Here is a 14242-nt window from a genome sequence, read left to right on the forward strand (position 1 = left end):
GCACAAAACAAAATATTTGCTTGCCTGAGCTACCAAACAAAAACAAGATCCGTTCCTGACTAACAGGGTGCCCTTAATGTTTTTTTTCCAAAACAAACAGGCAGGTCTTGTATCTTTGGTGTTCTGTCAGCACTCAGTTTTTTCACCCAGCAGAAGCTTCTCACAGCAGAAGAAGAGAGGGAGCCCCAAGCATCAGTCAGCTCACATAAAGTATATAAAGGCCTGTGGACAGCAGAGACTAATGCCCCATACACACGGTCGGACATTCCAATGACAAAATCCGTCTGATTTTTTCCAACGGATTTTGCCCCAAACTTGTCTTGCATACACAGGGTCACACAAAGTTGTCGGAAAATCCGATTGTTCAGAAGGAGGTGACGTAAACCGCATACAACGGGACTATAAAGAGGCCAGTAGCCAATAGCTTTCGTCTCGTAATTTATTTTGAGCATGTGTGCCACTTTGTCCGTCGGAATTGTCTACACACGATCGGAATTTAAACGATCAGATTTTGTTGTTGGAAAATTTTAGATCCAGCTCTCAAACTTTTGTGTGTCGGAAATTCCGACGGAAAAAGTCTGATGGAGCTCACACACGATCAGATTTTCCGACAACACGATCCGATCGCACATTTTCCATCGGAAAGTCCGATCGTGTGTACAGGGCATAAGTAACACATTTTACCAAGTAAAATGTGGACCTAGAAATAGAGGCTTTATTCCACCAAATGCCCTACAAAGTCTCAGGGCTCCAGGACCCACACCAGAACATACTGAGATGTGAGAAAACAAGTTTGTTTTCTCCATACCATAGGTGAGAAAGCTAGGTGACCAATATACATCATACACAATCCTGCCAGACAGAGGCTCACATCTCTAAATGTCAAGCTGAAAAGTCAAACTCGAAGTAAGTAAAAATAAATTAGGGGGCAAATAACTTTTTTCAAAAATTTGATCCTGTCTAGCATTTTCTTACCTCTAAAGCATGAGTCTCCAAACTTTCTAAACAATGGGACAGTTTACTCTCAGGATTTAAAGGGGCCAGACTAGGACAAGTGGGAATAAAAAATGTCCTGGCATCCAGTGGGAAGAAACAATGCCCTATCTTTGCTGTCAGTGGGAGGAATCGTGCCCTTTTGTTGGTGTCAGTGGGAGGAATAGTGCCCCATTTCTGGTGTTAATGAAAGGAATATTGCCCCATCGTTGATGTAAGCGGAGGGAATTTTGCCCCATCATTGGTGTCAGTGGAAGGAATTCTGCGCCATCGTTGGTATGAATTGAAGGAACTCTGCCCCATCGTTGGTGTGAATGGAAGGAACTCTGCCCCATCATAGGTGTGAATGGAAGGAACTCTGCCCCATTTTTGGTGTGAATGGAAGGAATTCTGCCCCATCGTTGGTGTTAATGGAAGGGATTCTGCCCCACTGTTGTTGTCAGTGGAGGAATAGTTCCCCATTGTTGGTATCAATGGAAGGAATTCTTCCCCATTGTTGGTGTCAATGGAAGGAATTCTTCCCCATTGTTGGTGTCAATGGAAGGAATTCTGTCCCATCGTTGGTGTCAATGGGAGACATTCTGCCTCATTGTTGGTGTCAGTGTAAGGAATTCTGCCCCATCCTTGGTGTCAATGAGAGGAAACGTGCCCCCTTGATGCTGTCAGTGAAAGGAATTATGACCCATCACTGGTGTCAGTGGGAGCAATAGTGCCCCATCATTGGTGTCAATGGGAAGAATGGTGCCCAATAGTTGGTGTCAGTGGAAGGAATAGTGCCCCAAGGGCTGGATAAAGGGCCACGGTTTGGAGACCGCTGCTCTAAAGCACTGTCAACAGAGGCAAGAGACAATACAAAATAACGTCATTTAAAGTGCAATTAATTTTAGTTGTCCTGATGTCTTGATGCATAACCAGCAGGTCTGACAATGCAAATCCTACCTGTCCTTGGCCAAAATGATCATTGTGTGGTTCGCCCAGTACTGCACAGCCTCTTCTTCAAAATCTTCTTCTTTGTTAACGCATGATGTGTGGGATATTGTGGTGCCGTTCATTCATAATGGCACTGAACGCACAAATACAGTAGTGGGCAATTTACCCATGATGCAGTGCGCCTCAACATTTGCTACAACTTTACAAACTTCAAGATGATTCAGAGTAATAGGAGTAGGCTAGCATTGTAATATAAATTTAACCCACCCCCCCCCCCAAAAAATAAAAATAAAACACCTTTAAATAAAAAAAGGAACGTTGGTTGATTGGATTGTGTCGGGACAGATTCCCTGTGAAAAACACAGTGCGCAGTTACTCACGTGTTTACATCGGCCCCGCACTGCAGTAGAAGATGTAAACATTCTTTTGCCCTCTTTCCATTCTTCTGATTTAAGACCAGGTGCAGAGCTCTCCATTTACACCGGCTGGGCAGGTTCACGTCTATCTTGTAATCCTCAATTAGAAGCTTCAGACATCGAAGCCGACCATGCAGAGCGGCCATGTGTAAAGCTGTGAATCCCTGAGAGAGGAAATGAACTGTATCATGACATCCTTTTTTTTTAACACCACTATCCCTTTTACAAGTAATATCCATCACATAATGCTTGATGGTCAACGAACTTAAAGTCAAACTATAATGGTTTTGATTAATTTTATTTGTAGGGGTCCCCAGTCTAAATTTAGTGATGGCAGCTAGCCTGCCTGAGCTTATGTTATCTGAGTCCAGACAGCTTTGCCTCTCAGCAAATTTGCTGCTTGGAGAAGATATAATTCTAAAGAAGTCAATTTTATGTTCCTCAGGCCTGCTGCCTGGAGAGAATATAGCTTTAGATGTCCATTTCATTCTCCTCAGGTCTGCTTCCTAGGAAGGATACAGTTCCAAAGGTCCACTTCATGATCCTTAGATTTGCTGCCTGGAGAGATTATAGCTTTAGAGATCCATTTCATGCTCCACAGGCCTGCTGCCTGGGTTGGATATAGCTCTAAAGGTCTACTTTATGTTCCTTAGGTCTGCTGCCTGGGGAGGATGTAGCTCTATAGAGATCCTCTTAATGCTCCTCAGGCCTGCTGCCTAGGAAGGACATAGAGCTAGAGAGATCTACTTAATGCTCCTCAGACCTGCTGCCGGGGGGTTCTAACTCTAGAGGTCCATTTCTTGCTTTTCAGGACTGCTGCCTGGGAAGGATATAGCCCTAAGGAGGTCAATGTTATGTTCCTCAGGCCTGCTGCCTGATGAAATTATAGCTTTAAAGAGCCATTTCATGTCCTCAGGTCTGCTGCCTGGGGAGGATATAGCTCTAGAGGTCCATTTCTCGCTCCTCGGGTATGCTGCCTGGGGAAGATATACCCAGTATCTCTATAGTGGTCCACTTCATGCTCCTCAGAACTGCTGCCTGGGAAGGATATAGCCCTAACGAGGTCAATTTTATGTACCCCGGGCCTGCTGCCTGGAGAGAATATAGCTCTAGATGTCCATTTAATGCTCCTCAGGACTGTATCCTGGGGAGGATATACTGTAGCTCTAGAGATGCCCACTTCATACTCCTCAGGCCTGCTGCCTGGAAAGGATTTAGTTCTATAGAGGTCAGCTTTATACTTCTCAGGCCCTTCTGAAGCTGAATGCAGTTATGCAGCTGCTTATTCAATTGCCAGTCCCAGCTTTAAGGTCCACTGTGACAAATTGCCCATCTGTGTTTAAAGATCCACAACTGGTCTGTCTGGGGCAGAGATACTTAAAGGTTGTTGACTGTCTGGCCTACTGAATCGGTATTAGCAGAGATTAGAGATACTATGGAGCAGAGGGAATTTTTGCTGCTACTTTTGGGTATCCTGTACCCCAAATCTCTCTCCTCTGGATAGCTGAGCCAATAAAATAACAAAAAGAAGATTGCTGAAGTGGAAGTCCATCTGTCTGTAACCCCCAGTGGGTTGGTGTGTGTCTGAGTGCAGCAACAAGGAAAATTGCCAGTAATGAGGCTAAGCATGCCTGTGAAATTCAGCAACTCTTTAGGGGGTGAATTCTAAAGAGTTTTCAAAGCACTATGGGTTTTGTTAAAGGGTGCATGCAGCAGAAACTGCATGCTTTTAGACATGCTGTCTCTGATTGAAAACTATGAAAGGAAAGAGAGGATTCCTATGGAGTGGGGAGTATCTGTTCTGACTCATTAATGTATGGAAATTTCAGCTTGAGCTACGAAGCTCTGAAAACAACAACATTTTTTTGAGCAAAGGTGAGCAACTTTGGCACTCCAACTATTGTTGAACTACAAATCCTGTGAGGCATTGCAAAACTCTGACAACCACAGGCATGAATCCCAGAGGCAGCGGCAAGATGATTTTTGAAGTGCCGAGGTTGCCAACTCCTGATCTAAGGATAGCCTGGAAAAAATGTATAAGGAACCAAGCGCTCCCCCTGCTGGCTTGACATGAGAATACAATATACTTGAAGTTTCACTGCAGCTAGAGTGCCAAGGTTGCCTACTCTTGAGCTAAGGATAGTCTGAAAAAAATGTAAAATAGACCAAGAGCTTCCTCTGCTGGCTGGACATGAGAATACATTATACTGTACTTGAAGTTCCATTGAAGCTGGAGTGCCGAGGTTGCCTACTCCTGATCTAAGGATAGTCTGAAAAAAATGTTAGAGACCAAGTGTCCCCCCTGTTGGCTGGATATGAGAATACAATATACTTGAAATTTCACTGCAGCTGGAGTGCTGAGGTTGCCTACTCTTGATCTAAGGATAGTCTGGTAAAAATGTAAAAGAGACCAAGAGCTTCCTCTGCTGGCTGGACATGAGAATACATTATACTGTACTTGAAGTTCTATTGAAGCTGGAGTGCCGAGGTTGCCTACTCATGATCTAAGGAGTTTCTGGAAAGCAATGCATAAGGGATCAGGTGCTCCCCCCTGCTGGTTGGACACGAGAATACATTATACTTGAAGTTTTACTGCATCTAGAGTGCCAAGGTTGCCTACTCCTGGTTTAAGGATAGTCTGGAAAAAATGTAAAAGAGACCAAGAGCTCCCCCTGCTGGCTGGACATGAGAATACAATATATTCATATGCAATATTCAATATTTACCATTATTATTTTATTAGCCCTGACCATAATAAATAAATAAAAGTTTAATGCAGCACTGATACACACTACTGGAAAACGACTGGAAGGGAAAACTTGCTGGGCTTTGTCGTTCTGCATCTAAATACATACGGATTGCCATAATCAGTGACGTCCCCATAAAGGATTAATTAACTAACTGATATTTTATACAGAAAAATAGCGGGAATTTCTCCTGATGACAGCTCTGCCCCATAGATGCGTTGTATTATCTTCACATCATCATATAATGTAGCGAAAACCAGATGGCTGCAGATTACCGGGTCACAGAGGATTAACTGGGTCTTACCGTCCTCATCCCTCAGTATTTAGTGTCATCTAGAGATAGAGGCTGCGTTATGTAATTTTACTGCGGCCCGCTGAGCTGTCACTTACATTCCCATCCTGCTCGACCTGCGAGTCCGCTGTCTGCATACACAGCCGCAGCCAATCCACGTTCCCAACCGAGGCCGCCGTGAGCTGGTCATTGGTAACTTCCGCCTTGTCCAGAGTGCCCTTCTGGGGGCCAGGAGGCTGGGGGGTCATTTTTCTGTCCCTGCAGGAAAGACAAACAATGGCTGTTAGTACGGCTCAACATAGTCCGACCTTTTTTTTTTTTTTTTTTTGTGATACATCATTTTTGGGATAAAATATAAAAAATGAGGCTGGGTCCAGTAAATATATACCAAACATATTAGGGTTTAAGGCTGTACCTGTGCAATGACAAAATACCACAGTAACCAAAATTGTCCATAGCCAACACTTTAAAAGCCCTTTATTAATTTAGCTTTACCCATGAATGACAATGTGTTATGGAAACGTTGGGTATTGCTCAAGGTTCCCATTCCCTATTCCGGTAACCCCGCACAGAAGAAGGAGGGTTCTGGCATGGAAAAGAGCCCGTCCCAGTTCATTGCATACCAAGAAAAGTAAAAAGAAACCCTTCCAGTCGCTGAACACTGGAAAAGCCAGAGTGTATCCTGAAAAGCCCCGTTTGACGCATTTCGCCTCGCCACTGGGGCTTAGTCATGGAGGTGGAGGAGGAGGGAGCCGAGCTGAAGCTGCTTTCATTCAGGATACACTCAGGCTTTGCCGGTGTGCAGCAACTGGAGGGGTTTCTCTTGTTGCTATTCAAGAATGCCACCCCTAGAATTATTGGTGTCACCTTCACGGTGATACCTCACATGTGTGTGGGGCAATGGCTGTTTAACCACTTGGGATCCGCGCTATTGCAAAATGACGGCAATAGCGCGGACCCACATTTTCGGGACTACGTCTATTGACGTAGTACCGGTTACGAGCGGCCTGCGCGCCCCCTGAGGGGCGCGCGCGGCGCGCTCTGTGATCGGCGAGTCCGTGAGACTCGCCTGATCACCGATCCGTGTAAGGGGTCGATCCCGACCCCTTATCACGTGATCAGCTGTCAGCCAATGACAGCTGATCATGTGATAAAATGGAGCCGGTAATCGGCTAGTATTCCTCCTCGCGCTGACAGCGCGAGGAGAAAAAAAAAAAGCCGATCGCCGGCGGCCGTGTTCGGGACATCAGTCCCGATCACGGCCAGCAATTTAAAAGGACACCTGCCCCCTGCCAGTGCCCACCTGCCACCCGCAGTGCCATCCTGAAATAAAGTAAGTGCCCCCCTGTCAGTGCCACCCAGCAGTGCCCATAGTGCCCACAGTGCCACCCAGCAGTGCCCACAGTGCCACCCAGCAGTGCCCACAGTGCCACCCACAGTGCCACCCAGCAGTGCCACCCACAGTGCCACCCAAAATCTGCCTCAGGTGCTGCACCCCAGTGCCGCCCATCAGTGCCCAGCAGTGCCGCCCATCAGTGCCCAGCAGTGCCGCCCATCAGTGCCCAGCAGTGCCACCTATCAGAGCCACCTATCAGTGCCACCTATCAGTGCCCATCAGTCCCATCTATCTGTGGTACCTATCAGTGCCCATCCGTGCCACCCATCCGTGCCACTTATCCGTGCCACCCATCCGTGCCATCTTATCTGTGCCCATCTTTGCCCATCAGTGCCGCCTTATCTGTGCCCATCGGTGCCGCCTTATCTGTGCCTATTAGTGCCGCCTTAACTATGCCTATCAGTGCCCACCAGTGCAGCCTATCAGTGCCCACCAATGCAGCCCATCAGTGCCCACCAATGCAGCCCATCAGTGCCCACCAATGCAGCCTATCAGTGCCGCCTAATCAGCGCACTTCAATGAAGGAGAAAAATGACCCGTTTGCAAAATTTTATAACAAACTATTAAAACATGATTTTTTTTTTTGCATCTTTTTTTGTTTGTTTAGCAAAAAATAAAACTCCGAGCTGTAACTAAATACCACCAAAAGAAAGCTCTATTTGTGGGAAAAAAATGATAAAAATTTCATTTGGGTACAGTGTTGTATGACCGCGTAATTGTCACTCAAAGTGCATCAGCGCTGAAAGCTGAAAATTGGTCTGGGACTGAGGGGGGTTTAAGTGCCCAGTAAGCAAGTGGTTAAATACACGTGCGTGCCCTGCACATATGTTTGTATTTGTAAATGTGTGTGGGGTGACAGAGTTTCTATTATGTTTTGTTTTATTTTACCTTTTTTATTTTTTATTTAAATGGTGGCACAGTGGTGTAGTGATTAGCACTCTTGCATAGCAGTAAAAAGGGTCGCTGGTTCAAATCCCAAGCACAACACTACCTGCCTGGAGTTTGCATGTTCTCCCTGTGCCTGTGTGGGTTTCCTCCCACATTCCAAAGATATGTTGGTAGGTTAATTGTCTTCTGTCCAAAATTGGCCTTAGTATATGAATTTGAGTTGGGGACCTTGGATTGTGGGCTTCTTGAGGGTAGGGACTGATGTGAGTGTATGATGTATGTGTGGAGCGTTGCGTAAATTGACAGCGATATATGGGTACCTTAAATAAATAATATGTAATAGAGGAGCATCTTAATGAGACTCAATGTACAGGGATAGGGACAATTGTAGACACACACTCAGGTTTAACTGGATGGATTGGTGTCTTTATTCAACCTTACTGACTATGTATCTATATGTAACTATTGTCATTTTGTTTTTTTTACGCTTTTTTACTTTTAACTTTATTGCTATCACAAGGTGACTAACAAGCCCCCCCGTGTGATATCATGGGCAGGTGACAGGTCCTCTTTATGGAGAGGGCCTGTTTCAGGGGTCTTTTGCCAATTTGTGTGCTAATCAACAGCTCCCTCTCAGGGCTGGTTCTGCATCAGCAATTTATTTACAATGTTTTCTATGCATTCCAATGGCTCTAATTCACACCAGTGCAGTGCATTCCAGTGCACTCAACAAAAGTAGAACATGCTGCATTTTTTCTATTTGGAACGTATCTGGAACATGGCAAAATGTATCAAAAACGCACTGGAATGGATCTAAACTGCAGAAGAATAGAATAAAAACACAACAGAATGGATCCAAAATGTAGAAGAACGGAACAAAAACACACCAGGACGCATATGTTCTGAATTGAGATTTAGCCTCAGTTGACACATGTGAATCGCGCAGGAACCGCACCACATTCCTGTGCCATTCACATGCGATTCAGTGCGGTGCGACTGGAGCCCATTTATTTTGAATCATCATCAAATTCATCATGTCACTGCAGCTTAAAGCGGAGGTTCACACAAAAATGTAACCTCCGCTTTTCAGAACCCTCCCCCCCCCCCGGTGTCACATTTGACACCTTTCAGGGGGGAGGGGGGTGCAGATATCTGTCTAAGACAGGCATTTGCACCCACTTCCGGGCATAGACTCCCACGGGAGTCTATGCCTATTCCTGTCCTGCCGCGCTGTCTGCTGGGACACACAAGGGTACCAGAAACAGCATGGACCATTCTCATTGTGCTACGTGACTCGCGCATGCACAGTAGGGAACCAGGAAGTGAAGCCGCAAATCTTGGGATGTTGTGAACAATAAACCATAACCAGGCAGGGCTGACACCATTCATCCACAGAAATGCTTCTGTGTTGTCAGCCCCCAACAGGACTCAGGAGAAGGAGTGCATTTCAGTCTGCAGTAGGGGCTGATCTGTGTCGGGCATTTGTGAACAACTGGACATCTATCAAGATTTACATGATCGTGTCATCTCTGGGCTGGCATTTCAGTCCAGGAAGTAGATAGTGACCCTGGACAATGCCTGAACAAAGATGGCATCAGAAAATCAGATGAATGGCACTGCAATGCATTTTTTTGTATGTTCTCACACATTGTGGTGAAGTGGATTACTACAATGCGAGTGTATGAATCCCGCCTTGGGGTTTACATCTAAAATGCTGACCATCATACTGTACATGATCAGCTCTCCTCTCTTGCAAAGCTTGCAATCCGTCTTGATTTAAAGTCTGACTCCGGTGGAGGGAAAGGTGGTGCCGGCTTGTTGGGTGGGCTCGGGTTCCGTCATGTTTTCGAAAACAATGAGTAATCCCTTTCTATGCGGCCTTTCATTCCCTCTGCTCCTCTCATTAACTTACTTCTGGACATAAATAATTCCCCAGTAATCCGCTACAAGAGCCTAATGCAGGACAGAGAATTACAGGGGTCGTCCCGGGGTCACCCTGCTCTACATGTGTCACCCGACCCACTGACCCCGACACCATCGCCGCAACCCCACCGCCATTTCTGTGTCAGTGTAGTAATACCGCTTCACCCAGTCCCGTTATACCTGTACTATTCACTCCTACACTAGTGAGTACACCCCTCACGTTTTTGTACATATTTTATTATATCTTTTCATGTGACAACACTGGGCTTCACAGAACAGCTGTATTTATACTGAGATGAAATTACACACGGGTGGATTCTATTTACTAATTAGGTGACTTCTGAAGGCAATTGGTTCCACTAGATTTTAGAGGTGTATCAGAGTCAGGTTACACTCACAACATGGCGTTCTGGATTGCAGGCGGATTCCAAATCAGCGCAAGATACCCGTTACCTTCAAGAGCATCCCAATCGCAGCGCAATTTTGCAACAACATTTGCCCGACAAATCGCTTTAAAATCACGCAAAACAGAATCGCGGGACACCTGATGCCCCAAATAAGTTCTGGAACAATCGTGGCAAAATCGCGCCTCGATTTGGGTGCCATTGAAAGTAACGGGGATCACAAACGGTTCCTGTGTTTTGCGGCGATTCGGAAATTGCGGGGCAGGATTGTGGCGATTCCGTCCGTGATCCGGAAACACCATGGTGTGAACGGAGCCCTAAGGCTGGTTCACGCTGGTGCAAAACGAAGCATCGCAATTTGATTTACACCGCGTTGCTGTGCAGATCGCATGCGATGTCGGTGTGAAGCAAATCCTAATTCACACCCAGGCGGCCGGATTCCTGTCTGAATTCACAGTTCATTCTGCCATCTGCAGACCGATCTAGGGGTGTCATTAACTTTGTATTGACACCCGCAGTGGTTCGCAGAGGGCAGTGTGAACATCCTGCGAGTCGATGCGAGAACTGGCACTGGATTCGCAGGGCTTCCCGCAACGCTTTTCAGATATTTATTTGTAAAAAAAATTGAAAACCATTTATCATTTTCCTTCCGCTTCCCAATTATGTGTCACTTTGTGTTAGTCTATCACATAAAATTCCAATTTTTTGATTGTAACATGACAAAATTTGGAAAATTTTCAAGGGGTATGAATATTTTATCAAGGCGCTGTAGATAGATAGATACAAGCATCCGACCAGCACTCAAAGCCAATAGCTATGAGCTCTGACCAGTGTGTTCTGACCAGTGCCGGGGCAGTCCCCCTGTCAGAACACATTAGCACAGCAAAACGAGATTGCTGTACTAACATCTCTTGTATTAGTACCAGACATCCCAAGTCTCCCGCGAGCCGCATTTAGTCGCGGGCTCCCGTACACCCACGAGCGCAGGGCAATCTCCCGGCTGGGCCTGTCACTCAGCCACCGACAGACAGGAGCATCCCGAGCAGCCAAATGCAGTACGGCCACTCCGTCTGTGGCTGAGTGACAAGCGGCTGTAAGGCGCTGCAAGCTGAGGCTCTGCCTGGCGGATTGATATAGAAGAGACCGGGACTGTCATGTACTTGTGGCACAGGAGATCACTGCGCAGCGGCGTCTGAAAGTGGAGTCCACTTGACAGGGGGACGGTTTTTTTTTCTTTTAATTGCTACAGCCTGCAGATCACAGCGGCCAGTCTTCTCTCTGCCTCCACCCACCCCCTTCCTTCTGGGGGAATTCTTTGCCCTAGCACCCAGGCCCCAGCAGCAAGGGCCTAGCAGTCAGACCCCAGGCTCCAATAGCCAGACCCCTGGCCCCAGCAGCCAGACCCCAGGCTCAAGCAGCCAGACCCCAGGCTCCAGCAGCCAGTCCTCAGGCTCCAGCAGCCAGACCCTTGGCCCCAGCAGCCGGCCCCAGCAGCCAGACCCCTGGACTCAGAGGATGCAGAGATGCAACCACTGCGCCCCATTTAACAGACGTGTGGGTACATGTATAACACCAAGTTAGTTTGGAGACACACACCTGCACTCACTCGTACCCATACAGCCATCATATCGGGAGCATCAGTTGTGTCCAAATTGACATAAATGTGTCTGCCTGCAGAGGGGTGCAAGGAACACCTGTGCAGGCAAACGCAGCCCTTCACGAAAGTCTGCACGTGTGTGAACAAGGCCAATGATTGGAGGACTCGGCCTTCCTGTCAGCCCACACACTGGGATGGAATTGGACACACCGGCCTGGCATCAATATCTGACTCAGGTGTCACCTGTCATGGCTGACCTTTTTTTGTTATTTTTGAGTCCCTATTGCTGCGACTATCCATGCGGCAGATAATGGTGGTTATAGCACAGTGTACGTCTAAGTAGCCTAAAGTGTCCCTAAAAATAATTTTATAATACTTGACAACTATGTCCATCCTCACCTCATTAACTTACCTCAGAGACCATTGTGTCCACCCATCCTCACCTCATTTACTTACCTCAGAGACCATTGTGTCCACCCATCCTCACCTCATTTACTTACCTCAGAGACCATTGTGTCCACCCATCCTCACCTCATTTACTTACCTCAGAGACCATTGTGTCCACCCATCCTCACCTCATTTACTTATCTCACAGGCCATTGTGTCCACCCATCCTCACCTCATTTACTAACCTCAGAGACCATTGTGTCCATCCTCACCTCATTCACTTACCTCAGAGACCATTGCATCCGCCCTCACCTCGTTCACTTACCTCAGAGACCATTCTGTCCATCCTCACCTCATTTACTTACCTCAGAGACCATTGTGTCTGTGGACTCATCACCTCATTCACTTACCTCAGAGACCATTGCATCCGCCCTCACCTCGTTCACTTACCTCAGAGACCATTCATCCTCACCTCATTTACTTACCTCAGAGACCATTGTGTCTGTGGACTCATCACCTCATTCACTTACCTCACAGACCATTGTGTCCATCCTCACCTCATTCACTTACCCTAGAGACCATTCTGTCTGTCCTCACCTCATTCACTTACCCTAGAGACCATTCTGTCTGTCCTCACCTCATTTACTTACCTCACAGACCATTTTTGTCTGTCCTCACCTCATTCACTTACCCTAGAGACCATTGTGTCTGTCCTCACCTCATTTACTTACCCTAGAGACCATTACGTCTGTCCTCACCTCATTCACTTACCCTAGAGACCATTGTGTCTGTCCTCGTCTCATTCACTTACCTCAGAGAATGTTATGTCTGTCCTCATCTCATTCACTTACCTTAGAGACATGGCAGATGATAGGTGTGCCCCTAGAGGGCCCCCACAGGGTTATGAGGCCCCTCTGAACTCTGGGTCTCTGGCAGCAGCAGGTCAGACATAATCCCACACAGAGAGTCCCAAACCACAGGCCAGTCACTAAGCAACACACAAGCCACAACAAGGTGTGTACAGGGCCCGGCCTTCCTCTCACACTGACTCTGTGCCATGAAAACACTCGGGACCCGGGCCGCCTTCTTCTCTTTGTCTCTACAGGGACATTTAACCATTTGTTGGTAGTCACTGCACTGCATTGCCAGACATATGTACAGTACATGTTCCAATGTGTTTAGAGCTGGTTCACCCCGCTATCGCACAGGAACATGTATACCAGTGCGGTGTGATTTTACAGCCCGCTCATTTGAACACTGCAATAGTAATTCATGCTGTACTTATAAAAACCCACCACACAAAAATGCTCTGCATTTGTGACCTGCACTTTGGGTGTCGTTAACAATACAACGGCACCCACAGCAGATCGCAAGGGGGTTGTGCGTTTGTGTGCAGTGTGGGAAACGCACACGGAACATGCCTTTCCTGCACCGTGTTCTAGGTTGAACAAGCCCTTAGACCACTCCTGTGACGCACTCAGGGCACATTCACACTATGTACAGAGACCTGCGTTACCTTAGAAAAAGCGACGGTCCCTGCCCTGTTCACAACACAACAACGCAGGTGTCATGTGCGGTGCAGAGCTGTGCAGTAAGGACTCATTCACACTATGTACAATGTCCCGCTGTTTCCTATGTGCCCCATCCATACCACATTGCTGGTGTGATGTGCGGCTTAAAAAAATGTAACATATTTGCCGCAGTGCGTTGGATGGCAGCACATATCACCACATTGAAGCACAACGCATCATGCGTTCATGAAGGAAGTGCCACTATGGCAAAAAAAGCTAAAAGAGAAAAAAAGTAAGCGATGCGATGAGCGGAAGTGCAAATTACAACATTCCCAGGACCATAAAGCCCCATACACACTATCTGTTTTTCTGCTGCATTTTTCCGCTGCATTTTTCCGCTGCGTTTTTCCGCTGCATTTTTCCTTCAGATTTACCAAAACCATATAACATGAGGTCAAACTTTAGGAGTTTCAATTTGTATGCAATCAGACAGGCCCTTGCACTACATGGTTTTGGTAAATCTGAAGGAAAAACTCATCAGAAAAACTGATATGCCCTGTACACACGGTCAGACTTTCCGACGGAAAATGTGCGATCGGATCTCGTTGTCGGAAAATCCGATCGTGTGTGGACTCCATCGGAATTTCCGACACATAAAGTTTGAGAGCAGGATCTAAAATTTTCCAACAACAAAATCCGATCATTTAAATCCCGATCGTGTGTAGACAATTCTGGCGGGCAAAGTGCCACGCTCAAAA

At 46.7% G+C, this 14242-nt stretch overlaps 1 protein-coding gene across 1 annotated transcript in view; it reads right to left on the reverse strand.

Moving 5' to 3' along the window:
* The window catches only part of ANKRD53 (ankyrin repeat domain 53), a 29401-nt gene extending 16386 nt beyond the window's left edge, over positions 1-13015 (reverse strand). Inside the window, exons 1-3 of the mRNA XM_077478053.1 lie at positions 12825-13015; positions 5477-5636; positions 2304-2503 (exon numbers count right to left, since the gene is read on the reverse strand). Coding sequence (XP_077334179.1) covers positions 2304-2503; positions 5477-5636; positions 12825-12835 — 371 coding nt within the window. The 5' untranslated portion in view covers positions 12836-13015. The remainder of the gene's footprint in view (positions 1-2303; positions 2504-5476; positions 5637-12824) is intronic.
* Between the last annotated feature and the right edge of the window lie 1227 nt (positions 13016-14242).

This window comes from Lithobates pipiens, unplaced genomic scaffold (genome assembly GCF_037356315.1).
Source record: "Lithobates pipiens isolate NorthernLeopardFrog02 unplaced genomic scaffold, aLitPip1_a1.2 Scaffold_13, whole genome shotgun sequence".
NCBI lineage: Eukaryota > Metazoa > Chordata > Amphibia > Anura > Ranidae > Lithobates > Lithobates pipiens.